The 27657-nt window shown below is 50.8% G+C and overlaps 1 protein-coding gene across 6 annotated transcripts in view; it reads left to right on the top strand.

Annotated features, from left to right (window-relative positions):
- Window positions 1-27657, top strand: part of LOC133220461 (opioid-binding protein/cell adhesion molecule homolog) — a 332740-nt gene that overhangs the window by 232104 nt on the left and 72979 nt on the right. For 4 of the 6 annotated variants that reach the window (XM_061368627.1, XM_061368626.1, XM_061368630.1 and 1 more), the window contains one exon: window positions 4104-4188. In XM_061368627.1, coding sequence (XP_061224611.1) covers window positions 4104-4188 — 85 coding nt within the window. Of the gene's footprint in view, window positions 1-3142; window positions 4189-27657 lie in introns of those variants that run through there. The other 2 variants (XM_061368629.1, XM_061368625.1) reach the window with 2 other exon arrangements.

Here is a 27657-nt window from a genome sequence, read left to right as displayed (position 1 = left end):
CTTAAGAATTAGTTCTTTCCCTGCTTAGGACTGCACTTCCCACTTTGACAAGGACATGGTGGTTGGTTGTGCTCACCACGGGAAAAGATGCTGTACTGGTGTGAAGAGTGCATGTGCTTCATAGTGTTCCTCTCCCCAGGCAGGGTGCTTGTGGGAAGGTCCTAAGCTGTGAGTATCTGTTTCTGGTTTAAAAGGAGTTAGAAGACAGCTGGAGAGAGACTTTGGACAAGGGATGCAGGGACAGGACAAGGGGAATGGGTTGAACCTGCCAGAGGGGGGAATCAATGTCCTTTAGGAAGAGGGTGCTGGTGAGTCTCCATCCCTCACTGCATCCACCTTAAGGGAGATGGACTGAGAGCATCCCAGCATGCCCTGAGATGTGTGGAGAAGGGGAAAATAAACCTGGAGCAGTGCTGGGGCTGCAGAATAAAGCCCAGTGTTGCTGTACATTGGTCCCAGCGTGATGCTGCCACCAACCTGCTCCACAGTGGGCTCTGGTCTCTCATTCATTACTTCCAAGCCTGGACTCTTGGCATTTGCAAGCTCCTGATTAGAGCAATGAGGGAGAAACCTCGGAGGGAGATGGAGACCAAACCTCACCACTAATAAATGCGGAGATTGACAATGGGCTGGGAGGTGGAGGGACTCATCCTTGCAATCACAGTCCCTTTCTGAGCCTCTGGGATGATGAGAGAAGGTCAGGGCTTGTTAACGTCACTCTGAGGAGCAGGATCAGCCGCTGCCATATGCCTGATGCCCCCAGGGCCTGTGCCAGCCTCCGAGTCCCTCTCAGCTAGCTGGTATTTTTAGACATGGACCTGATCTGAAGCCACCCCATGCAACCTCTGGTCTGCAAACTGTCTGGCTATAGAAGTGGCTCTGCTTTCATGTCTGCTGCATCCACGTTTTGTACCCTCCTGGATTCTGAGTTCTTTTTCCCTTTGCCCTTTCCTCCCCCATGTCCCAGCTTGCTCCCTTCAGTTGGTGGCAGTGTGCTCCCTCAGAAGGTAGCTTGAACCAGAGCTGTGATGGGGTGGGCCAGAAGACCAAGGCAGGAAAGGGTGCTCTTTGACTGCCAAAGTGGCTTCACTGAGGTATGCCACCTGCATAGAGGTGCCAGGTTGTTGTGTCCTACCCAGTTAGGCAGGTTTCTGTTCCATAAATATGGGCAACATTCCCTTTCCTCTCTTTCCCTTTTTGGATGCCCCATATATGCCAGTTCACCCTGTCTGTCAGTTTATACCTTGCCTTTACATGTGTCTGCATGTCCCCAGCCTCCTCAGAGGCTCTTTTGAGGCAGACAGGCTTTTTCCCCCCTTTAAATCTCCCCTTTCCCAATTTACATCGTCTCTGGGAGGCTTCCTGCTACACGCACTCTATGTCTACAGCTTTCTATCTCAAGGGGTGAACACTATTGAACCCAGCACAGCTTCTGGTCATTGCAGCATCCTCCCCCTTGGAGCTCAGGCTGTCTCACTGTGGAGAGCTGCAATGGGTTTGTGCTCTCCTTGCTGCTCCTTCCCTGCCAGCAGACATGGCTCCTCTGTGCCAAGGTGGGAGCACATCGGGAAGGAGATGGGGTGTTCTTCCTCTCCATCCTTTCCCCCCCAAAAGGATGCTTGGTATTGAAGCAGCTGACTTGAGTATTCAGGGTTAAGGCAATTTTCTATCAGAAGAGCTGGAAAACTCATCCCTGTGCTTTTCCCTGCACTTCCCTTGGCTCCTGGGCTGTCCTATTTATCCAAGCTGCAGTCAGCATCCCCCTCATGCCTGCAGCCATAAGCTGGTGCCAGGAGTCAGCACACATCTCTGCAGTGCTAGCCTGTGGCTAGCGGTGTATTTAGGGTCTCTGCATCCCACTGCCATACAGAGAGGATCTTTGGTGCTGATAATTTGTCTCGAAATCACTGAAAACCCCTTGCAAAAACCTCTTGATCAGTTGTAGAAGCTGTGTTTGGGTCTCTGGAGGAGATTGGGGCCCCAAAACAGCTTAAACTCTTTCACTGGTTGTTATATTCCTCCTGAAAGGGGCATGTTATATTGAATAGGAGTGCACCCAGTTGAGGACCATGCCATTCTTGACTTAGGGATGAGGAACTGTACAGCACAACGCAAGGAGGTAGCAATGTGAGGTTGGTTTCCTTTTGTAGGCACAGAGATGGATGTGTCTGGATGGTCACTGAGATCTTGGTGCCCTCAGTTGCTGCTTGAGGAGGTAAATGATGGTTTCTGCTGTCTCCAAGACCACCTCCTGTGCATAACAGGACTACAGGGGGACCAGGGAAGGGGTTGGTGCACTCTGATGTCAAGCACTACCCTGTTTGAAGTGATGGGGTGGAAAACCATCCTAGTGCAAGGGTGTCTGTGTCAGGAAGCGAGGACAGCAGGGATATGGAGTAGGGAGATCCCCTGGAGCACCCTTCCACAATGATCTGGTGGGGCACATATGTGGCAGCAGGACCTTGTTTCTCACTGCCCTGCCAGCAGACAGGCTCCTAGCCAAAGGGGAGCCATCCCTGATTTCAACCATGCATTAACAAGTGGATGGAAGTGTGATGAGCAACGGCTGAGGGACCTGGGGGGGGAGGGTTTAGTCAGGAGAAGAGAAGGCTCAGGAGGGACCTTATGGTTCTCTACAACTGCTTGACAGGAGGATGGAGCCAAGAGAGGGCTGGTCACTGCTCCTGAGGAACAAGGGATGGGATAAGAGGAAACGGCCTCAAGCGGCACCAGGGCAGGTTTAGATGGAGCTGAGGAACAATTCCTGCCCCAAGGGGTGCTCAGGCATTGGAACAGGCTGCCCAGGGCAGGGCTGGAGTCACCACCCCTGGAAGTGCTCACACACCGTGGAGACGAGGCCCTCAGTGCCATGGGTTAGTGGTGGCCTTGGGGAATGGTTGGACTTGATCTTAAAGGTCTTTTCCAATCTGATTGATTCTATGGATGCAGGGAAAGATGCAGCAAGGGCGCTGGGGTGGCCGAGGGGACCAGCATCCTGGTGCTGAGCTGTGCAAGACATCCGGGCTTGAAGCAGTTAAAGGAGAAGGGGGGGGTGCAGTCCCTTGGGCTGGTGGGAGCCTCTCGGTGCGGCGGGGGTTAAAGGCTGGCGGGTGAAGCGCGCTCCGCCCGCCTCGCTCTGTGTGTGTGTGTGTGTTCGTGCGGGTGTTACCGGGGTGTGCGGGAGCCCGATCGCCGGTCAGGGATGGAGCCGCTGCCATGACAACCGCGGGCAGTCCGCCTGCGCGCCCGGGGATGCTGCCGCCCGCCCGGGCCGGGATGCTGTTGCCGCCGCCGCCGCGGCCCCGACACCCTTCCTCCTCCTCCTCCTCGCTGCTCAACTGAGTGAGGGGGACACCTCCGGAGACCCACTTCTGGGAGCCGAGGAGCATCCCGTGCCCGGCCCGTGGGGGACATCGCCGGCAGCTCCGCGGGGAAGTTTCGATCTTGCGAAAGAACCGGCATTTTGGGGAGCTTTCGGGTGTTTTGGGGGCCTTGTTTTCCTTTTCCCGTTATCATTTCAAAGAGCAGCAGCCGGCAAACAACCAAACTCCCCTGTTTTTGACTGGGTTTATGGCCGCCCTCCCTTTTCGTGCCAGAGCCACGTTTCCTCTTTGGGTTATAAACTTTTGATGCCAGATCTCCGCAGCGCGTACCCGTCTGAATCTTAAAGTAGCGTCTGGAGCAGGCACACATCTGTGACCTTCATCTCTTGCACTGCATCTTCTCTCCTCCTCTTCCTCCTCCTCCCCTCCGGCCCTCCCGTCCTCCTCCCTCACCCAAGGATACTGGGGACTCCCTCCGGATGCCGCTCGGCAGGCTCAGCGCTCGCATCCTGCCTTGCCGGGGGCTCTCCTGATCTCCGTGGAGCTCCTCATCGCTCAGCCCCGGTGGTTTTGCTCCCCTCCTTCCCCACACACACGCACCCCATCCCTCCTCTCTCTCCCCCCCTCCTTCTCTTTTCGCTCCCGGTGGCCTTGTCGGGTGTGTTTTTTGCCTGTTGGAAAAGTCCCTGCTGCCCAGGATGGGGGTCGGTGGGTGCTTAGCCCTGCCCTGGAGGTGCCTAGTCGTCCTCTGTCTCAGGCTGCTCTTCCTTGTGCCCGCAGGAGTGCCCGTGCGCAGCGGAGATGCCACCTTCCCCAAAGCCATGGACAACGTGACAGTGCGGCAAGGGGAGAGCGCCACGCTCAGGTAGGAGCACCTGCATTGATGCCTTGGGGGGCTGGAAGGGAGGGGGGATCTGGGTAAGGCTCATGGGGGATGCTGTGCGCCGTGCGGGGCTCCTGGAGGGTGCTGGGACCTCCTGGAGACTTCGTGTGTGTCCCATTGTGCTGGGGGATGCTCTGCGTTAGTGGTTTTGGGAACAGCGATGCGCTGGTGCTGCGTGGTGATGGGGCACGGGCTGCGGTGTGGGGCTGGCAGGCTCCCGTCGGGGCTGCGGGTGCCAGACGAGGAGCTGACACAGGGGTTTAGGTGGCAGACAGTGAGTTAGTGCCGCCTGCCGCTCCCAAAGTTGTCTCTGTGTGGGAAGGGAGGGAAGGGGGGGTCTGTGCTGCTTGCACCGATGCCAGCCTGCATTGCCAGTGGGTTTGCAGGGCTGCGATGCCTCCGAGGTGTCAGTGTTCTGCCTTGATCACTTTATAGTCTCTGCACGAATCTGTTAATATCAAATCAATCTTTTACTCCAGGGGTGCATCTTATGAATTCTGATGGATGCTTTTACCTTACTCTGTTTGCTGGGGGAGAAAGGCAGGCGGCTTCTATGCAGATGGGCCACTTCTCTGCTGCACAATAGAGCAGAGCATCCTTTTCTTATTCCCTGAATGAGTTACAGGTGTACACGGTGCATTAGCCTGTGTCAGATAGCAGCTCTCAATAGACATCACAGAAGCGTGGTCAGATGAGCAGATAGCAGCCCAGCCTTTTCTCAAAGGGTGATGGGGACTCGGGTCGTGTCTGGGGCTTTGGGTTGTGCTGCGTGTGCTTCAGGAGGACCTGAGCTGGTGAATCCATGTGGAAAAGTGACCCTGTGACTTGGGAACGGAGCACTGAGGGTGTGAGCTCGGAGAGAGAGAGTCTGGAGAAGTTAACCTGCTGCTTTCACTGCATTAGGGAGCAGTGTGTAACCCCGACACAAGCTCAGACGTGGAGACAGGGCTGCAGCAGAGAGCAGCTCTTCCCAAAGCCAGGCACAGGGATGAGGTGCGTGCCGTGCTGTCTGTGAGCAAGGATGAGCCTGGAGCAGAGGATGCTCTGCTCTCCTGGATATGGAGGATGGACAGGGAGGGTTGGGTGATCTTCCCCTTGTTGTGGGGGAAATGGTAGTGCAGAATGTGATGGTGGGAAACGGGCTCTGCGAGTTCCATGTGAGAGAGGTGTTGGTCTCCCAGTACGGTGCCTTCCACACTTTGGGATGTTGCCTGTGCCCTGTTCCTCACTCCCAGACAGGGCCCTGCTTGTCATCACCCCCTGTAACTGGGGCCCGTGGCACTGCAGAGGGCATGTTTCCTCTTCATAACTGACTTCAATGATGGTTAACCTGAGCTGCAATGAGCAAGGCAGGTTAAAGAAGGGAGCACAACCCCCCTGAGAGATGCCTTTGGCTTTGGTGCTCTTTTCCCCACTGTCGGAGCAAGGGGATGCTCACTGGGATTCGATCAGGATGGGTGCTGAGCCCTTTCCCGGGGCAGCTCCTGCAGCTCCAGCTGATCCTATTGCCAGCAGAGGGCTGACTTGGATCTCCTTTATGTATATTTTAAAGCTTTTGGCCTCTTTTCCGTGCTGTTTGCAAGAGGGGATGTTTGTGAAGCAGCCAGCTCCGGAGCACTGAGCTATTTTAACCTCCCCATAAGAAACTCTGCATCTCTTGGTGTGACTTACAGGAAGCTCTGCTCCAAAAGCACTTGTTTTCTACCCATTTCCCTGCTTGGCATCTGATTTTTTCCATGCTCACCCTATTCCTTTTCCTCCTCAAGTTTAGCTTTTGCCTGCTGCACTCAGGTTTCTGGCCTCCAGCTCCCATTTGCCCACAGTCTCTTCTTGCATTGCTGCTTCCCAATGGTCCAGCTCCTCTCTCCCACTCTTATCCCCTGCTCTGGGTATGCAGCAGCCCGAAGGTGGAGTTCTTAAGGATGTGGCTGGTATTTATCATCAGGTTGAAATACCTCACAGAGAGCTGGGAATGGGAAACTGCCCAGGACAGGCTTCCCATGTGGATGATGCTTGTGTAGGTGTCTAGTGTAGGGCCCTCAATAGGGTTTTCAGCCAGCAAATGGTCTGTGAACCTGTAGTCAGAACAGATGTGGTGTCCTCTGCTGTCCTCATTGCAAAATGGCACTTGTGGGGCTGAAAACAGGGAGAAAAGCTCCTGTAATTCCAGTTTGTCGCACTTACGGAGTTAGCCACAATCCTGCAGGGATTGGATTTGCCAGGTCCTCTCCCACCCTCCTGATACCTGGTCATAGGGTGGGCTGAGCTGTGTAAAACCCCTTGGATTCAGCAGGGCTGATGGAAGCTCTGAGCTCTTTAAGCACACACATAGCACTGCAGGAGGATGTGAGGGAGAGCAGAACCGCATGATGGAGGAGGAAACCTGGAGGCTTTTCAGGCTGTTTGTGGGTTTCCTGTATTGGATTTTGGGCACTTCCATTTCCACCTCTCCACCCTTTTTCCGAGGGATGCTCAATGGAATCCTTGTAGAAGCTAAAGCTACGTTTACAGCCGACTTTGAGGTCATCTTAGATCAGCAGCAGATGAGTCCCCTGTTCTAAGCAGAGATCATTGGTAATTCACTGCTTCCTATTGTAAGAACAAACAATTCCCATGATAGCCCTGCACCTTTCCTCTCCCATGAACTTGAGGCAGTTTGCAAATTCTCTGTGCAGTATTAAAGAGGAAATCGAGCTGCCTCCTACCTGCCTCTGAAACACAAACCCTGCTGTGAAGAAGGGCAGATGTTTAGGCGGCAGCAGTAACCCACATTAGCCACCAGTTTGGGACATGGAACAGAGCAAGGAGCACACTCGAGGTTGAAGAAGGTCACTTTTTCATTTCCCAGCTGGGATTTGATGTGGAAACAAGGATTAAGTTTCTGCTTGTGGGAAGAGTGCCACCGAGTCTCAGCTTGCTATGCACGATGCTTCTTGGATGCGTGCCCTGCATCCCTTGGGATGCTGCAGGGGCATCGCTGGCAGGTCCCCAGCATGGTCATTAATTCCCAATGGGTTGATCCTAGCTAGAAACCTTGGATTATGTTTTCTCCCAACTGCTTTGCAGTGCTGGAAGCATCAGCACTGCTGTTGTCAGTGCTAAGGGCGATGCAGGCAACGGCTGAACCACGGGTACCACATCTTGATGCTGAAATGGGGGATGTGGAGTAAATGGGATCGTATTCCTTGTGCCGCCAGCAAGCCGACCTTTTATAACAGGCATCAGTACAGTTCATAAAGACATAAACCAGCAGCTGCTCCAAATTTCAAGGCTTTATAGTTTTATCTGTGTTTAAGAAATATTGGAGCTTTATTTTTAAGGCAAAGAGAGCGATGCAGTGGTTGGAGGGAGTAGCTGGGTTGATGGGATGTGCTGGGCTTGCTCCTTGGCTATCAATGTGGGGACACAAGGACTTGAGAAGGCCTTTCTTGCTCTCTGCCTCAGTTTCCCCTTGTGTAAAACAGAGCCAACAGCACTGGTTTGATTAGAGGAGGGGGATGAGGAGAAATGAGCTTTCATAGGTGATGCTAAGATTGCACAACTAACACATGTACAACTAAGCTTTTATCTAAGATAAATAATACAGAGAGGCTTTTCCCCTGTATTTAAAGGCAGATTTTCAAGTCAAATCACCCTCTACCTTTATGTTCACTTCTGGCCTCCCCATTGCTTGCCCAAGGAGACCAGACAACCAGGGTGGCTTTGCTCATTTGCATCCAAGACTTTGCTCCTGGCTCTGTTTTGTCAATTAGTGACTATGAGAACAATTCCAATTAAAACTAAGAAGCTGGAATAAAGATGCCACTCTTCCATTTATTTTTGCAATTATAGTTTTAATTATTTCTGACAATTCTACCTTTTTTTTGGGGGGGGGGGGCCAGGAGGTGTAATAATCTACCGCACTTTGATTTCCTACCACATGATGAGGCCTGAGTGAAGTAGAACCAGCAGGAGCAGGACCACAGGTTCTAACCATAGGTTTGGGAAGCTGGGAAATGAGATTCCCCCCCCTTTCTTACTCAGTCAAACCACCAGCCCTTGAGTTTTCCTACCTGTTAAATAGGGGTTGTGACACTCACCCATGCAACCAGCATAGAAAAGACGCGGTAATGCAACCCCGTCTCTCCGCTGTTAAATCCTTGCTGGGAAGTGGGAAGAGAGTCGCTGCTTTTTGTGTGCAGATGCTAAAAGCATGGGGATTAGTGAAGAGCAGATTAGTGAGGACTTGCTCCGTCACTGGCCTTTCCTCCTTCTCCTTCCCCCCAAAAGTTCTCTGGAGCAGCTAAATATATACCTGCTGTTTCCAAGGTAGAACTCGCTGCATGGTAGAGCTGTAATTGGCGACTCAGGGAAATTACAGCCATGGATTCTGGCATTTGGATCCTCCTGGCTGGCATAATAATTTCTCCCTAGGTAGCTGGTATTTAACTTGTCTTATCTGCTCCTGATCGTTATAATTACAATGCCCACTAATTTCACTTGTAACGGTGCAGCCGTTGGAAGGCTGGGTGGAGAGAAAAGGTTAAGGGGGTTGTGGAAAGGTTCCCTCCACCCCAACCCGGTGCATGAAGGTGAGTGGTGATGTTGAGACCATGCAGTTGGTGCCCATCCTCCCCAGGTCGTGGTCCCTTCCCACTTCGGTGGGGTTGGAGCAGCTTTGTGCCATGATGTTGGCCTGGATGGCATCAGGAGAGATGCTGGTGGATGCGGATGAAGAGAAGGCTCAGGGGAGAACTTAGAGCAGGTTCCAGGCTGCACAAAACCTGGAGAGGGGCTTTGGGTAAGGGATGTAGGGACAGGCCAAGGGGAATGGGTTTAACCTGCCAGAGGGGAGATGGAGATGAGCTCTTAGGCAGAAGCTCTTCCCTGTGAGGGTGATGGGACACGGGGATGACTTGAACAGAGAAGCTGTGGCTGCCCCATCCCTGGCAGTGCTCAAGGCCAAGTTGGACACAGGGGCTTGGAGCAAGCTGCTCCAGTGGAAGGGGTCCCTGCCCATGGAACTGGATGAGCTTTAAGGTCCTTTTGAACCCAGACCAGTCTGGGATGCTGTGTTTGAACTCCTGGTGTCTTTGCTATGGGATGAATCCGAGTCTCCATCTGGGGCTTGCTGGTTTATGTAGGACTGCATAGGGACAGGTTGCTTGTCCCTGCTCAGGAGCGCAGTCGTTTTGTGCAAGGAGGAAATATGGGGCTGACTTCATGGCATTCACCTTGTGCTGCTGGTCCTTTTGCCCAGCACAAAGCCAACCCCCACACTAAGTTTCTGAGCTCCACTCACCAGAAATAGCTCCGAGTGGTGATGCTCAGCTCCAGGGGATGAGACTGAACTGTGAGTAATCCTTTCTCTATAGGGTACACGAGATCTTTTTGCAGGCATAATAAACTCCCCGGGATTGCAGGCAGTAATAGCTGTCCTTCCCCTGGATCACATGCACTTCTCCAGGAGCTCAGGGTCTTTGTTTCTAGAAAAGGATTAGGTGTTAACAGTGCAAAATGAATCCGCGGCACAGCGGCTGTCTTTCACATTCCTGGTTCCCAAAGAGTTCCTCTGTTCCCTCCACTGCTCTCACAGTTTGCCTCCTCCTTGTGTTTCTCAGCCCTAAACCGTGGATGCTTTTTACATCAGCTGGACATACTGTTTTAAGTGATAATCTTTAGATACTGCAGCCGAGCAGGCAGTTCATGAGGGATATCTCATTCAGTGACTATCATTTTGTGTGTCCTTGCGAGCAGCTTTTAAGGGTGAGGATGTGCTGGGTTGATTTCTTCCTTTTCAATGAGAGAAATAATTCCCCCACCAGCCCTGCCAACAGTTTTTAGCCTGGAATGGGTTGTTTACTACAGGTTTGATTTGCTGCGTAGGTCTTGTCTTCCCTGACAGACAGAAACCCTTCGAGATTGGTTCTTCAGTGCAAAATACTCACTTCTGTTTTCCGATGACTGTATCTATCCCAAGATTTGCTTCAAACGAGTTGTTTCCATGACTATACTCTCTTGATGCACTTGTTCCTCGGGATACAAATGGGTCTCCAAGTCTGCTACTCCGTGGATGGGGGAGGATAATGAGAACAACAACTGTTGTGGTGGAGGATCAGATGAGTAAATTGTGCTGATGCTGTGCTTTGTGCCGTCTCCGGTGCAGCGGAGTTCAGGGTAGGGAAAGCCAAGGAGCCATCTCATGGAGCATCTTGCTGCTGCTTCTTGTGTGTGGTGTCACCTCCTGGCTGGAGCTGGAGAGAAGAGGGATGGGAGGGCAGGAGGGAGAAAGAGAGAGAAGGGAGAGGGGGGAAAGAGAAGAGAATGAGTAAAGAGAAAAAGAGAATGTTGGAAGGATGAACCAAAGCAAACCCCATGACTGGTTAACCCCCATCGTGTGAAATTCAGTGCTGTGGGATGAGTTCCTAAATCAAAGCGCAGCAGTCAGCATGGGGTTGAGATGCAGGGGTGCTGGGCTTCATCCATCTGGTACCCAAGCCCCAGGGCCAGTCCCGCTGGGGCATTGCATCCCCCTGCCTCCTATTTGGGATGTTTTTTCTGTATGTGTGCCTGTTTGTGCGTGTATATATATAAAAATCTAACAAATTCCTAACCCATATAAATCCAATTACCCATGTTTTCCCTGCAGGGAGCGAGGGAGATTAATGTTTGGTATTTTGGCAGGAATGTAAAAAGAAATAGGTGGTAATAACAATGAAGGCTCATAAAAAGGAGCCGATAGCCGTGTCTGTGCCCGGGAACCCGGCTGTAATTCTCATGGGCATTTGCCAGCAGGCTGCCCTGCTCCCATGGAGAGGCAAGAAAAGCCAGGAATGCTTCCTGGGCACCTAAGCAGGGATAACAGTAATGTGATAATAATGAAGGCTGATAAAAAGAAATGCTGTCTGCTCCCAGGGCACCTCCGTGTAACACATCCCACTTGTAAGCGCCATGGGAGCATCCTGCTGCTCGCCCCATTTTACAGAGATAGGAAGGAGGATGAGTGGGATTTGTGGAAGGAGTTTGAGTCTGTGGTTGTGTTGGTTCTTGTAGATCTGTCTCAGACTGACATACCTGGAGTTTTTCAGGCTGTGGGTAGGAGCTGAGAGTACCAGAGTGGAGAAAATAACATCTCCCTCTATCTTTTCCTCCACTCTAAGCCCTTTTCTTTCATGTCTCTTCGTGCTGAGTTTTCCCTAACTCTTTCTTGAACAGGAACCCAGGCACAGGAGATGACTTTTTCCTGCAGCTTTTGGTCAGGGGATGGTAATCTTGGTGCAGGACCTGGAGCCCAAGTGTGATGGGGGACAGCTGAGGGACCTGGGGGGTTCAGTCTGGAGAAGAGAAGGCTCCGGGGGGACCTGATCGCTCCCTACAACTGCCTGACAGGAGGATGGAGCCAGGTCTGCTCCCAAGGAACAAGGGATGGGACAAGAGGAACCGGCCTCAAGCTGCACCAGGGCAGGTTTAGATGGAGCTGAGGAACAATTCCTGCCCCAGAGGGTGCTCAGGCATTGGAACAGGCTGCCCAGGGCAGTGCTGGAGTCACCAGACTTGCAAGTGCTTGCACACAGTGTAGATGAGGCCCTCGTGCCACGGGTTAATGGTGGCTTTGGCAGTGCTTGGAAGCAATTGGTCTTGATGATCTTTTAGGTCTTTTCCAGCCTGGTTGATCCTATGATTCCATGATTCTGCATGGTACCAGGCACCTCTCCTCCCTCAGCTTTGACACTGGAGAACCAACTACTCATCATCCCTCATCAACACCTTCCCCTCTGCTCGGGTGAGGTCCCCTCTGCTCTTCATCTCCCCCCACATCAGTGGTTCAGTGCAGCGAGTGACATCCTTCACTGCTCTCCCCCTGTCACCCATGCTCATGTATTAATCACAGTTCAGCTATTGCATCCCCACAGCAGCTTCTGCCTTCTCTGCTGGCTTTGCATCAGGCTCCTTGCTCTCCGTTATTACCACCACGGGTTTTATAACCCACTTTATCAGATGACTTCTTTCACTCTTTCTTAAAGAGCACAACCCATGAACAACTCATCATTGCAGAAAGAGGATGAGTGCCGGTAGGAGAAGAGAAAGCCTCCATGCTTACACCTTAAATTAAGAGCCTGCTTCACAGTGGCATTGCATTTAATTCAATCAAGGCAGCTAAAGCTGAGATCTCAAGGCCTTTGTGTGATCACAGGAGTTGCTGTGATGCAGCAGCAGGTAGATTGAGCCCATTTCCAAGGAGGCTTGAGGTAACTGGTGGAAGCAGCCAGGCCTGGGGCTTACTGCAGCTACGGTGGAAAGCTCTTAGCATTCACTTCGCATCCCGTCTCTCTCTCTGTGTCACCCTCCCTCCTCTTGCTCCCTATCCCTACATATTCCTTTATGTGGAATTGATTCGTTTGGCTTTCTCCTATTTTTAAACTGGGGGGAGGTCTGGTTTTAATTAATGTTTGTAACTGGAGGATAATTCCACCGCTGGTCCCATCGCTGCCTGAGTCACCCTCTCCTCCCTTCTCCTTGGGAGAAGGCTGCTTGGACTTAATTAAAGTCAAGGATTCGGGCTAGTGGGAACAGTGGGAGTCCTGCAGGGCTCTGGATGAAGTGATTGCTGTGGGGGAAGCAGGTAATTTCTTCTCAGAGCTGTAGACTGTGATGCTGAGACACTGTTAGACCCATCTGGTTTGATCACCTGCATTACACAGGCCGTTGCATCTTGTCTTGCATTTCCCATCCTGAACCCAGAAACTCCTCCAAGTGCTCCAGCCCCTGATCATCCTCGTGGCCTCCTCTGGACTTGCTCCAACATCTCCATGTCCTTCTGATGTTGAGGACACCAGAGCAGCACAAACTGAGTTCCCCATGCCCATTGCCACTGGTCATGGTGGGGGATGCTGGAGGGATAACGGCAAAGCTGTATGTACCCACTGCATGTCTCAGTGCTTGTGCTTGCAGACAGCACTGCCACCAGAGCTCAAATGCAGCCCAAGCAAGAGCTTAACAAGCTCTGAGAGCTGTCCAGAAAGTTATCTTGACACCAAGTGACAGACTCTCAATTGAGATCCTCTGGAGACTTTGAAGTCACTTCCGCGACGTTTCCAAAGCTGGTTTTTCTCATACCTGAAGAATCCTTTATCTGCTGCGACGCCTCCCCTGCCTTGTCTCATTGCTTTTGACGTTTCTCTTTGTTGCCTGCTGCAGCACAGGTAAACTCCACTGCAGAACTCTTGAAGAGGGGGGTTTCTTGCTCTCTGCTCCACTCTCTTGCTGCTGTTCCCATAGAAATCGCCTGGGTCGATGCTTGGATCTGTAGAGAACTGGTTGGAGTGATGTCAGGACTGCTTCAGCTCATCTGAGAGGGCAGGGGATGCTCCAGACCACTGGGGAAGGACAAATATAGTGTCTAGTGTGGAAAAGAGAGGAGAAACTCATGGATTGCTCACCTTCCATCCTGGGAAAGCCCTGGAGCAAGGGACGGACAAGAAGCTGTACCACAGCCAGCAGAGGAATTGGTCACAAATGGGTTGTGTCAGACTACTCCCTGTGTGACAGTGGGACAAACCTCATGGATAAGGAGGAAGCAGAAAGTGCCTCTGTCAGTGACCAAGGCAAGGCTGTAGTGGGCTGATGGGAAACCTCAGGTGGGAGCCACTGTCTGGGAGCAGGCTGGAAGGAAGCGAACTGGTCCTTGTAAGGTGCTTCCCTGCTTTTGAGACCCAACCCAATACAAACTCTGTACCCAGCAGGTAGGAAAAGCTGTCTTTGCAGTAGTTTGAGGCTGCAGCTGGCTGATGATGCCCTTCTGGATGGTACCAAGGGCTAAGTGACATCCTTTATCTCTTGAATCTCCCATAGGATTCCTGGTGCGTGGGTTGATAGCAGCATCGTGCTTCAGGGCTGGTGCTTTGGGATGGCATCGAGGACTTAGAGGGTTTCTGAAGTAGCAATGTGCTTCATGATGTCTCATTATGTGCCCCATCCCTGGCAGTGTTCAAAGCCAGGTTGGACGGGGCTTAGAACAACCTGCTCTAGTGGCATGTGTCCCTGCCCATGACAGGGGGGTGGAACTGGAGGAGGTTTAAGTTCTCTTTAAGGTTTTTCCCTTTAAGGTCCCATAGAATCAACCCATTCTATGATATTCTCTGCTCTGTAAGGTTGGGTTGGGTTGGTTTTCCTTCCCGGCAGCGGCTGGTCGCTGGCCTCATCCTGCTGCCTTCTGCTGCCTTTTGGTATGGTTGTTGGCAGCAGCAGTGCTTTCCTCCCCTTCTGGCAGAGGGTGTCATGGTCCAGCCCCCCAGCAGAGCACACCAACCCCTTCCCTGGTCCCCGGGCAATCCTGGTATGCACAAGAGATGGTGTTAAGAGGCATCTGGGGCCTGCCCAGACTCTGTGACCGAGGCTGCAGACACCCAGAGGTGCACTTGGAGCATTTGCCTTGCTTTTGCTTTTATTGCCTAATAAATCAGTGCTGAGCACAGCCCGTCAGCGGGAATGAGCTCCCTTTGCTAAAGGTGCTGGCTATTCCTATTGTAGCTACACCCGGTGAGGGTGTGTGGTGCCTTCTCACTGTCACCAGCTTTTCAGCAGCCACTTGTGTGACTGGGAACAGGGAATGAGCTGCAGCCACATCCCTCTGGGAAATGCCCTGATGCCAGCTCAGTGATGCTGACTCCCAGCTGAATCCCTTTGCAACCCCTCTCCGAGGCCCCTGCCCCAAGCCAGGAGCACTGAGGGTGGCCAGGACCACATGGTCCTGGCTGTGGGCTCATTCTGGGAAGCATCTGCTTGGCCTCACTCTCTGAAACTCATGCTTTGTGCTGCGATTGCTGAGCTTGCAGCTGGTTTTCAAGTCTCATCTGCACTTAGCAGGGTGCTGCCAAACCCACTGAGTCCAGCAGGTTATTTCCCTTCAGAAGCCATTTATCTTTTCCCTTTCAGATGCAGGTCTTCGGTCTCTCATCTTTCTCTTTCCTCCCACGTGGGAAAGAGCCCGGTCTTCCCAACCTTCCCAAATCGCTGGCTCTGGGCATGGGCTCGGGCCCCATCCATGGAGCATGGGGATGTCCTGGGGGGCAGAGGCAGCTATAGGGAGTGGACACCATGATCAAGATGGGCTGCTTGACACTGTTGATTCCTTTCCAGTTATTTAGAGGGAGCTCACTTCAGACTTCAGTGTCTTGTGTGTGTCTTTTCCAGTCAGGATTTTGGATGAGGCTGCCCTGCCTGGTCTGATGCCAGGAGGTGCCAGGCTTGGGTTTGAAAGCTTCTTTTCTGGCAGGGAATTAGCAATTTGTCTCTGTTTCTGGGTAGTTGCACTATTGAGAGGGAAGTAAAGTGTCAGATGGGAAGTGTAGGAGCGCCTTGGGCTCTGCCACCGCCTCTCGCTATGGCCATGAGCACATCCCTTCATTCGGAGCTTGGGTTGCTTCTATTAAAAAGCAGGAACTCCAAATTTCCTGGCTTTTGGTCCAAATCCCCACACTTTGGCCTCTGATCCTTGGCTAGGGGCTTGCACGTTGGAAAACCCCATCTCAAAGTTACCTTCAGGAGCACCACTTTCATTCAGACTATAGGAGTACACTGTGTGATGGTTACTAAAGTTTAACAACTGTGTCTATCTGTTACCTAGCTGCTAAATCTTTATATGCCTGAAATAATCAATTGCTATTCAATTAGCATACAGTACTGTTAGTGCCTTCCTAAATCTATAATGATAAACCAAGTTACAAGTTCTTGGATGTTAATTACTATCTGATGATTAGGAACAGCAAGACATTTACCAGCCTCATCCCAGCCATAATACAGCGTGTCCGCGCACACTGCAGAGCTAAACCACACTTACTGTCTCTTAATAATCAATGGGTGTTTAACATGCAATATTTGCCTAATTAGCACTAAATGAAATCCTCATTGACAACACTTCAGGGGAAGAGATCTGCCTCGAATATGATGGATTAGACACGGAAGGGCTGTTATTGTAAGCAGGAGATGTGTGTGTCGTTTGCTTTGCCTGTCATGGCTGGCACATGCTTCCCTGTGACTGGCAGCCTGGTCCAGGGGGGATGGAGTGATGTCTTGGTGGTGGATTGACAGGCCCAGAGACCCCAGGTCTCTCTTTACTCAAGCAGCTCTTTCCAGCACCCTTCCCTGCTTCCAATCCCCCTTCACCCATGGACATACTTGTTCCTCTGCCTTGGAGGATGCTCTTTGGGGAGGCTTCCTGTGTCTGGTGCTTTATCTGCAAACAGCTCTGCCCACAGCTATCATAGAATGCTTTGGGTTGGAAAGAACCTTAAGATCAACTAGTTCCATGGTGCCCCATAGGCAGGGGCACCTCACACTAGACCAGGTTGCAACCATTTCTTCTACGTTTTGGGCTATAAGCTGACCTTTGGAGAGTCTCTATTTGAGCAATGAGGGTCATGGAGATGCTTGTGGCCATCTGTTTGACCTCAAATTAGGGATGCTGGGTGGAGGTGGGAGGGATGCAGGGCTCAGAGTAGCCCTGAAGCCTGGTTCTGAGTGGAAAAGCTCCCTTGGGAAGTGCTGTGCTGCAGTTTGTCAGCAAAGGTGGAAGCTGTTGTGTGAGAGCAGCGGGATGGATTGCACAGCCTCCGGCTCTTTGCAAGCATCAGCCTGTCCTTCACACTCAGCGTGGATGTAATTAACTGTGCTGATGGGATGTTGTGCCAACAGCAAAGCAGAGAACACCGCGAAAGGAGGAGGAAGCAATACCAGGGCTGTTTGGCACATGCTGCACAGCTCACCTCCTGCCACAGGAGCATCCTCTGGGATGGAGGGCAGGGTCCATGCTGTGGAGAGGAGTTACACAACCACAGAGTCTGGAATAACAAAAGGATGCTCCATGGGAGATGTTTCTGTCCCTGGGTGCATGATGGATATACAACTTACAGTTCTTTCAGTCCTTTGCAGGCAATCTCTGTCCTTGCTATATCAGGGCAGGTTTCTCACCACCAACTTCAGGGTTTTACCAAAGGCCCCTTGAAGCCTGAGCAGCTCTCTGGTTCTTTAGGGATCTTTCTCTGCCCCCCCAGAAACCCCATCCCTGCAAAGTGCAGAGCTGGGATGGATGCTCCCCGCACTTGGAGCTGGGATGGGAAAGAAGGAAGGGAAAAATAATAATAATAAAGAAAAGACTTTCCATTAGCAATTGAAATGGTTCTTAAAAGAATTTACCTATTCTGCAAGGAATGTTTAGTAACTGATAGCAATTTCTAGCAATTAAATACAAATTAATCCGTGCTACCGAGTAGTGCTTTATTTATGGCTCTGTATTTATGGGCACTCCCTCTCCTTAAAACATCATCGTTGCTTTTGATAAGTAATTAGAGTTTCCTGGATAATCTCCCAATGTAGGTATGAATTTTAAGTAAGTTTTAGTAGCAAGCAAGTGTTCCATTGTGATGCTGAGGGAGGGATTATCATTATTCATACTCTAGTAGGGCCGGGAGGATGGGACAGGCACTAGCAAAGAGATAGTCCCAGCTCAGTGTAGTTTATAGTCATTTTTATGTCTTGTCTCTCCACAGCAGGCTCCTGAACATGCTTTTCCAAGGAATAAAGGTCATTTGTTGTTATTTGCACCAGGGCAAGTTAGGGAAGCTGTGCATCCCAAACACCTTCCTTGGAGTAGCCTGCTCTAGTGGAAGGTGTCCCTGCTTGTGGCAGCGAGTTGGAATTTGATGAACTTTAAGGTCTCTTCCAACCCAAACCATTCTATGATCCACTGGGCTGTGCTGGTGAGTGTGTGATCCCCTCTTATTCAAAGGCTGTGCTTATCCTGCCCGTGGCTGCGCAGCCTGTTCTGGCTCCTTTCTGGCTTCATTATTGAGCTTGATTAAATGGTCCTTGTACAGCCAAGGGTTGGGAAAACACACAAAGGGACTTTTCTAGTCATCTGAGGCACTTGGATACTGTGCAGACAGATGCTGAAGGGACAGAGGCAGTGTTTGACATGTGATGAGATGTAACCCATGAAGGCAGCGTCCTCCTGAGGTCCAGATGCCTCCAAGGAAGGGAAGGGGTTGAGACAGAGCCGTAGGACCTGGAAAAGGCTCCCTCTGAAGAGGAAAAGAGTGAAGTGGAGAGTTGCCCTGTCCTTGAAAGTTGCTGTGGACACATTGCTTTTGCAGAGGATGGCGTTGGGAGCAAATGAAGGTGAGATGCTTTTGGCCTCAGGATCTTCTGTATCTCAAATTATAGTGCCTATGTGTGCAGCCAATGGTGATACTCATTCTGTTCGAGCACACAGAGCTACCTTCAGCCACCACCTCATGGGATGTAACATCATGGGATGTGTCACCCCTTCAGAAAGCGAGGGGCAGTCTCCTAAGCCATCAGGTCAAACTTGTCTTTGAAGGTGGCAAGAAGCTGCTGGGTCTGGGGTGAACCATGGGGTCACCCCAAGTGACAACATGAGACAGTTGTCTTGGCAAAGAGCAGTGTGGGAGTGAGTTTGAAGGGTGAGGAACAGCTTCAAAGCTACTAAACTCTCCTGGTCTGGCAGTTTTCCCTTAGATTTCACAGTGCCATTAGTTCTGTGCCATCTTTCCCATGCTGGAGAAATGGGGACGTTTGCAAACCTCATCTTTTCAAGGTTTTCCTTTTGCCCATCTCTTGCTGCACTGAGGGTCTGGGGGACGGTGATAGCTTTCACATCCTCTCCTTTCTTGTGCTGAATCAGAGCTGGTGGCTTTTGGCCTCTGCACTACAGGTTTATTGGAAGCTGTTGCGAGGCGCTTTGTGGTACATGGAGGAGGGATGCTGAGGACTCTTTTGGGTTAATCAGCTGTCTGACTGTGAGGGATGAGCCCCATTGAGCCTGCTGGTCCCCTCTGAGGGCATCCTAAGAGCCCCCGGCTCTCACCCTGTGATTTAAGCACGGTGACACGGGGCTCATGTCTGGACATGGAGATCTTAGATGGTTCAGACTTTGATGCACAGTCTCTGATGGCCCCCGCTCTCCCTTCCAGCAACACAGATGCTCACTTGTGTGATTAACTTCACATCCCAAAAGTCACTGCCTCTGTAAAGCTTCAGGTCTTGCCTGGTGCTTCTGACTGCTTGAGTGCCCTGCGAGTCTCTAGACAAGGGTCAGCTGCTGTCAGAGGAGCTCAAAGGCTTTGGGTTTGAAAGGCAGGAATGAGTTCTTGGCTCTTTGAGTTCAGACTGAAGTGTCTGCAGACTGCAAGGGGCATAAACAGGGAGTTTGGGCTCTTGTCGGCAGGTTTTGTGCTTGTGTGCAGAGGGATGCTGGTGGCAAGAGGAGCCATCCCAGAGCTGTGTCCTTGGGGAGGTGGGCGAGGGGAAGGAGCTGAGCTATCCAAATCCCTTTTGGAATGCTCACAGCTCCCTCGGGCGTCTCATTGCTCACCCCATGATTCATCCTAGAACTAGGGCTGCTCTCCTTGGCTCTCTGCTGAACACTTGGGGACAGGGGAGGGAGGATTTGTCATCCTTCGGGGAGCCTTTGGTGGCTCTGAAGCGCCACCATGTGGGTAACCCACCAATGCTGGGGGATGAGAAGAGGAAAACTGAAGGGCATAGGGTGGGCTTGCTGCTGGCAACGGTGTCTCATTGACTACGCATGGCCAAGGGATGCTCCTCAGCTGGGTAGCGGTGCATGGACACTGATTTGGAATGCAGAGGTGCCTGCTGCTGGCTGCAATGGGATTTTGCCCTGGCCTTTTGCATTGTGAAGCACATAGAATCATAAAAATGGTAAATGTTCCATCCCTAGCAGTGTTCAAGACCAGGCTGGACAGAACCTTGGGCAACATGGCCTAGTGTGAGTGTCCCTGCCCAGGGCAGGGTGTTGGAAGTGGATGAGCTTAAAGTCCTTTCCAGCCCACACCATTCTATGATTCTGTATTAGAACCAGGTTGGAAAAGACCTTTAAGGTCATCAAATCCCAGGACTGCTAGGACATGGGTTGAACCTCCTCCGTTGCTTGGCTCTAGGGAGATCCTGGTTGGAGCCTCCCTGCCTTCTTTGCTGCCTTCCTTCCACCAGCTCACCATTCCATGCACGGAGCCGGTGCAAAACACCAATTAGCTCTAAAACAATTATTATTTCTTTTGAAATGCCATTTTATATATGCAATAACCCACCACAGTAATCCCGGGTTATTTAACAGAGCATTTACCATGAAAACAGTCATTACTCTTTAAACGCCGCTGCCTGTACAAGCCTCTTAACATGAAATGGCAAGTGAGGCAGAAGTCTCGCTGTCACAAATGCTACGTTTGCCTGAATACATTAGAGACACGGCCACCAGGAATCCTCCTGAGTGGGTTTAGGCATGTTTGGAGAGGGTCCTTTCCCTCTGAATTTCCATTTGGATGCTGGAGAGGGGCTCTTCATCAGGGACTGTACTAATAGGACAAAGAGTGATGGGTTTAAACTGAAACAGGGGGAGTTCAGGTGAGGGTGCTGAGGCGCTGGCACAGGGTGCCCAGAGAAGCTGTGGCTTCCCCATCCCTGGCAGTGTTTAAGGCCAGGTTGGACACAGGGGCTTGGAGCAACCTGCTCTAGTGGAAGGTGTCCCTGCCTGTGGCAGGGATTGGAACTGGATGAGCTTTAAGGTTCTTTGCAACCCAGACCAGACTGGGATTCTATGTGTCTATGTTCAGATGGGTTCAATCCCCATAGCTTCCTTTAGCCCCCTTCCCTCTCTTCTGTACCCCTTCTGATCTCCAAGGGTAGCAGCTGTATCCGTTATCCAACCTAAACCCAGTGGATTTAACTATTTTAATCTTGTTGATAGGACCTCTCATACTGCACAGATAAAGACATTCTTGCTGCTAAGTCAATAATGAATTTAGGAGCAAATTCTGCCTTTCCCCCCCTTTTTTGTACTTCTAGGGAATTGTGCTGGATGACAATTATTTACTTTGTAGACCTCTCAGAGATACCTGTCGAGAACCCAGGGGACCAGACGGAAATACCAGTCTCAGGCTTTGGTTTAAGCAAAATAGTTGTGTTTAAAGATTAATTGAAGATGCTTTAAAAATTGAGCAGCCCATCCATTTTTAATATTGATTGATATCATTATAAAAGATTCAGCTGCAACTCTTCTCCCCAGGACCTCTCTTGGCGCCTCTCTCTCAGTGCCTTTGTCTGCGAGGGACATGGAGTAGCTCTTTTTCATCTTTGATCCTCACTCTTGTGAAATTTATGGGAAGTGTTGGCTCATGTCTGGCACAGCAGAGCATCCCTGGGATGTGCTGGAAGGACGTGACGGTTGGGTGGTTGAAGCCCGTGTCTCTGCTAGAGGAAGGAAAGGGGATGATACATCTGAATGTGGTGATGATATTCAGGTTGGATATAAGGAAGAAGTTCTTCCATGTGAGGGTCGTGAGGTGCTGGAATAGGTTGCCCAAAGAAGTGGTAAATGCCCCATCCCTGACATTGTTCAAGGCCATGCTGGATGGGGCTTGGAACAGCCTACTCTAGTGGAAGGTGAAGGAAAGGGGATGGTACATCTGAATGTGGTGATGATGGGCTGCTGTTGGTTGAAGATCAAGTCTCTGCTGGATTGTACATCTTACCGTAGTAGCATCACAGAGCTGGGAGCAAAGCTTCTTCCATTAAACTGGAAGAAGCTTCAGTGCAAAGAACACTGAGGATGTGAATAGGAAGAGGATAAAAGCATCCCAAACAACAAGAATATTTGGTTGTCCTTCCTTCAAATCCCCCGTATATTATTTTCTGTATTTAACACTTTTGAGCACTTTTGAACATGGAAGTGGAAAAGAAATACCAGCAGAGCACCCAGGCCTGGTGCCTCCTTTGCAGAGGTCTCTTTTAAGAGGGTGGTGTTGGCAAGTGGAAACACCAAGCAGCCACCCCACAGCCCTGGAGGGGCTCAGTTTGCTCCTGAGGACTAAGCCTCCAAATGGCATTTATTTCACAGGCAGGAAAGGTCATGAAGCGAAGGGAAACAAGGATTCAATTAGACAACTCCATCCAAATAAATCTGTCAAGATGGCATTCCTGCTGAGGAATCAATTGACTTGCAAAAGGAAGGCTGGTGGTGGTGGTGTTATTGTTGTTATTATTATTATTAGCTGAAATTACCTCCAGTACCTGACATGAGTACCTGAGTTGAAGTGCCTGAGCAGGTTCACATAATCTATCACTCTTATTAGATATTAATACATTTAGTGGCCTGCTAATGGTCAAGTGGCCCCAGAGTGCTTCCTGGGAGGTTGATAGGAACGATTAGTGATGAGAAGGGATAGTGAGGCTTTTTCCGGGCAGAAGGTTAAGGGGAGGAAAAAGAAGGAAAGAGGGAGAACAAGCAAGTGTGCTTGCGGCCAGTGTGCTTGGTCAGATGGGTTTCTTGGTGGGTCTTAATCAATCTGAGTAATATCTTGATGTGTTCCCTGTTGTTGGTATGAGAAGGTACCCAAGTAATTTACCTTGTGGCTGGCCATTGAGAGGAGCAATTCCTTCCCCAAAGGGTGCTCAGGCATTGGAACAGGCTGCCCAGGGTAGTACTGGGGTCACCGTCCCTGGAAGTGTTCACACACCGTGTAGATGAGGCCCTCAGTGCCATGGGTTAGTGGTGGCCTTGGCAGTGCTGGGGAATGGTTGGACTTGATGATCTTATGGATCATGGATGACCTGGTTGATTCTATCAGTCTATGAAAGGGTTTGATCTCCCCATGTCATTGCTGCTTCTGCCTCCCTGGGTCTCCTGGCTCGGGTTGGCTTGGTGTTTGCCAAAGGGTGCTACAGAAGGATGGGGATAAAGGAATACGGTCTATTAGGTTGGAAGGCGAGGAGAGGTGGAAGTGGGCAAAAGCTGAGATGTTCCGTTAGGGAGTAAATGATTTTGCATGTACTGTTGGAGAGATCTTGAAGCTTACGCAGTCCACTCCATCATCTGAGATATTTAAAACTTGACTTGATAGAGCACGGAAGAATACAGCAAAGGAGCAGGCCTCTCCCAGCTGGATGAGAGCCTGGATAACTCAAACAGATCTGATCCAGCTCTGGCACTTTCCACTTTGCTGCTGTCAGCCCTTGGCGGCTAAGCCAGCACCACCTCCCTGTGCTCCCAGGAATGTCCCCTCTTTGAACAGGCAGTATGGGGACATCAAATGTGAAGGTTTCCCAGGGCAGAATTTGCTAAGAGTGTGATGGGAAAGGTGATGAGAAAAGTTTCCTTCATCTTTTACTAACGGTGGAGTTTTCCTTTGTACTGGGCAGCCTTAAAAGAAACCCACACAGGAAAGAAAGAAAAGCCACCAACCTCCTTTGAAGAAAGACTTTATCATAGCTCTGCTTTCCAAGTGCCTTCAGATTGGTGCATCTCATCAAAGAAGCTCTTCCACACTGTAGGATTTGCCCCGGGGTGGGTGGTCCACCTAATACAGAGCCAGATCCTCCTCTCCTCCTTGTGTCTAGTGTGGTTGGAATTAGGTGGCAAGGAAGGATGTCCCCCCTGGACATCATGTAGGTGCTGGTGCCGTGTCCCAGCTGGTATTTGTGGGTGTGATTCCAACCATCTCCACTAAATACCCCCAAAAGTCCATTATGTAGTTCCTAGACTGCTGCTCCATGTATTGAGATGAGTGTGGCTATGGCCACCTTGAGACTTTGGGGCAGGGGACATGTATTTAGAGCAAGGATGAAGATGCACCCCTCGGGTGCAGTGTGGAAGGCAAGGGACACAGACTGTCATCACCACCTCCTGTTGCTTGTGTTTTATTGACTGGTGCTGACAAACTGGTTTATGGCCAGATCTTTTCTCCCCGCCAGGACTCAGCAGTTATTTTTGAGATGATGCTTTGCCTCGGAATCTTCCTTCCTTCAACCTTCATAAATCTTGAGCGAGGCTGCTGCATTCAGACCAAGCTTAATATTCTTCTTGCAGATCTCTGCACCAAAATGGCTGCATCTGAGAAGGAAGGTGTAAACTCACTCTCCTCCACCCCTTTGCTCTCCTCAGTGGTGTTAGGATCTCTCAGAAGGCTTGGGGTACTTGATGGGACAGGATGGTGCTACCTTGGGGGTGTTTTGTGTGAGGATGCTGTGTGTGGACGCAAGCATCCTCTTCCCATTGTGAATAATGGGTTGGAGTACGGAGGTGGTGTTAATGAGGGAAGACTGAAGGAGAGCAACGAGCAGTGGGAGTAAGAGCAAAGAATAAGGAGGAGGTAGCAAAAGAGACTTGGTTTGTAGCTGTTTGTTGCTGCTGTTGGCTTTTATTCAAGTAAAAGCAGAGCGAGAGTCCAGTCCCTTCACCTCTCCTCCATTAATGCATTCGGTTGCAGAGGACAAATCCCATTCACTTGCCCTTTCTCCTCTCCTCATTAACTCCCACGACCCCGAGGCCGTGCCTGGAGCAAAGCGTTTATCCCAACAAAAGGATTAGCCAAATAACGACCAAGTTTTCAAGGAGGTCACATCCCTCAAGGCCAGGCGGAGGCAAAACCTCTGCGCTCAGCTGAGCTGGGTCCAGCTTTTCCTCCCCGTGTGCTGAATGATCAATCCCACTTGCTCTCACCTCACCCATGAGCATCACCTCTGCTTTCCTGTCCTCATAGGAGAGTGTTTTCCTGGGAGAGTGAAGCAGTGCTCAGCAGCAGCTCTATTCCCTTCAGATGCTGGAATAGTCCCAGGAGCTGTCATCACTGTTCCCCATCCCAGGGCATCCCAAGGATCTCCCAGTGGGATGTGCCCAGCAAAACAAGCCCCCCAACTTATTTTAAGTTATTCTTAAGCCCCATTAGAAGGTCACTGGGGAAGTTCTCGTGTAGACAGGCTCCATGAGATGAAATAGCAGGAGCTCGTGGAATAAAAAGCTGGAGAAGGTGTGTAAGAGAAGGAGCTGTTCAAGCTTTCAATAAATCCTCAGCAGCATCAAGCCAGGGTTGGAAAAATCCACATCTCATTGGTCTTTGATAGAGAGGAGTTAAACGTATGCCATGGGATGGGAAAAAAAGGTGCATGTGTCCTGGGAAGGGTGAGAGAGGGGTTCTACAGTCATACACATGTATGTGTGCAGATGGTTCCCAGCTAAGCCACAATGCTGTAACTCTAGGTCTTAGGAGTCAACAATAATAATCCCTTTGCTTTTCATGTCCTTTGGGATTTCTCACGCTCTGGTTTGGTTCAAGCTAGGCTCAAGAGGGAAGGTTTTGCCCTGAGCACCTTCTTTAGCAGATGGTCTTTTTTATCACATTTCCAACAGCAAACAAACATGTCTCTTAGATGCTCTGACTGCATCCTGAAAAAAACAAGCAATAAAATCCATCTTTGCCTGCCGGGAAAGAATCTGGCTGCTTACAACCTTCCCCTTCAGAGGCTGTCAGCAGAAGCCAGGCATCATGCACCCAAGATTTGAAACCCAAGTGATGAGCTGCTGTGAGTGTTATACCTGTCTGGTGGAAGGACAGAGCTGCTGGAGGCTTTCTCACATTACAGGGTGAGATTCTGGTTGGGAGCTGAGCTCGGCTGCTCCGCAATTCCCTTCTGCTTCTCTTCTCTCTGTGCAGCTGGAGTAGGGGGATAAAAGCACCTGCCTTCGCTGCCACTGCCTGAGTGAAGCGTTATCAGGCCTTATTCTCTCTCCTGTCTCTCTTTTTCCCACCCCTGTACCACAAAGTGTCTCTTCTCATCACACATCCCATGAAAACTCTCCCGGAGCTTTTATCTAGTTGAGAGAAATAGCGTGTGATAGGATGTGATTTGGGAGCTGCGGCCTCACCTCTGTCTTTCGTCCCTTCTCTTTGACGTGATGGAGCATCTCCCAAGTTGGAAGAGCATCTCTTTGTGCTGCTGCACCTGCTCCATGTGAGTGCACGTGGGTGGTGGTGAAACTGGTGAATAATGTACCAAAAGGACCCATAAAGTTTTCAGTTCTTAACATCACTCTCAGCTGGGAGGAGAGATGGTGGAGATGTTTGCTTTGGCTGCAGGCTCCGACTCTGAGTCAGGGTGGTAGGAGCAGGAGAGTGGTTCTGGAAGGGCTCTTGCTGCTGCAGATGGGTTTGTGGTGATGTATGGGCAGGTAGGAGCAGGAGCCAGCAAAATAAATACATAAAAAGATCCAGAGATGCACAAGAACAATCCTGACAGCTTGAATTATTTAAACGGGAGATGCCTTTTCCTGGGAAAGATGGAAAATGATGACCTTGTATTGCATTGCTGGAGAAAAGATTTTCTTTCACCATCACCCTTTATACATTCAGAGGGAGCTGAGCTGGTGATTTCTCTCCTGGAGCCAACACAGGGCAGCCCCTTCCCAACCCAGGGATGGATGCAGGGCCCAGGAGTCTTTACTCACCACCACCACAACCAGGGATGTGTCCCCGTATTCCGTTTGCTCTCCTTCACATGTATCTTTGTGCTGCTGTGGGATTCCCCTTGTATGAGGTAGATGTATTTCCTCCTGGAGATATACCCAGGAGCTACAGCCCCGAGCCTGGACCTGGATGCTCCCCAAACACGGAAAATCCCAGCTGCTTTCTGCAGCAGCTTGTGGAGGAGATGTGGGGCAGTTGGAAGCTGTACCCAAGCTGGTGTACATTCACTATTAGGGTTGGGAGGGACCTCTGGAAATCATCTAGTCCAAATGGCCAAGGCAGAGCCACCCAAAGCAGGTTACACAGGAACACGTCCACGTTGGCTTTGGTATGTCTCCAGAGGGGGAGACTCCACAGCCCTCCTGGGCAGCCTGTTCCAGTGCTCTGCCACCCTCAATGTCAAGAAGGTCTTATTCATCATGTTGAGGTGAAACTTGTTGTGTGTAAGTTTATGGCCATTGCTCCTCATCCTGTTGCTAGGCACCACTGAGAAGAATCTGTCCCCATCCTCCTGGTACCTGCCTTTGAGCTATTGATCTGCACTGATGAGATCCTCTCTAAGCCTGCGCTTCTCTAGGCTAAATAGGCCCAGCTCCTGCAGTCTCTCCTTATCAGAGAGATGCTTCAGACCCCTAAGCATCCTTGTGACCTCCACTGGACCCTCTCCAGTAGCTCCTTGTCTCTCATGTAGGGTCACCACTTGACCTCCCCAAGCGCAGCAAGGCTGCCAAGCCAACTACGAAGCAGAAGCATCCCTCTGGAGGTGGGAAGTGGGGAGCATTTGGTTACTGTCTTGCGCTGGATAACGACAGCATTGCATGAACCTGTGCTGATCACAACATAGTGCTGCATCGAAGGGGCTTAGTGCACTTCTCTCCTGGTTTTCTTTCTTTCCAAGCATGCCAAGAGCTGGGAGTTAATTCTGGAAGCATCACTTGTGTGAGGATGTTCCTGGCAGGCTCAGGGTTGCTAAGTGTAGCTGCGTGCTTTGAGCATCTGTAACCATTCTGCTCCTGGTTTCTTTCTTCCCCTTTCCCAAAGAGAAACTTTCTGAAGGAAAAATCAGTCTTCATGCTGGTGCATGGATGGGTCAGGGTTAGGATGTGCAAGGGTGGCAGCTTCAGAGGGTGGAGGCACC

This window comes from Neopsephotus bourkii, unplaced genomic scaffold (genome assembly GCF_033783945.1).
Source record: "Neopsephotus bourkii isolate Nb327-2 ecotype Australia unplaced genomic scaffold, CSIRO-AGI_Nbou_v1 NB_1433, whole genome shotgun sequence".
Lineage (NCBI taxonomy): Eukaryota > Metazoa > Chordata > Aves > Psittaciformes > Psittacidae > Neopsephotus > Neopsephotus bourkii.
Note: the sequence above shows the minus strand (reverse complement) of the source record. Positions and strands in the feature narration are given on the sequence as shown.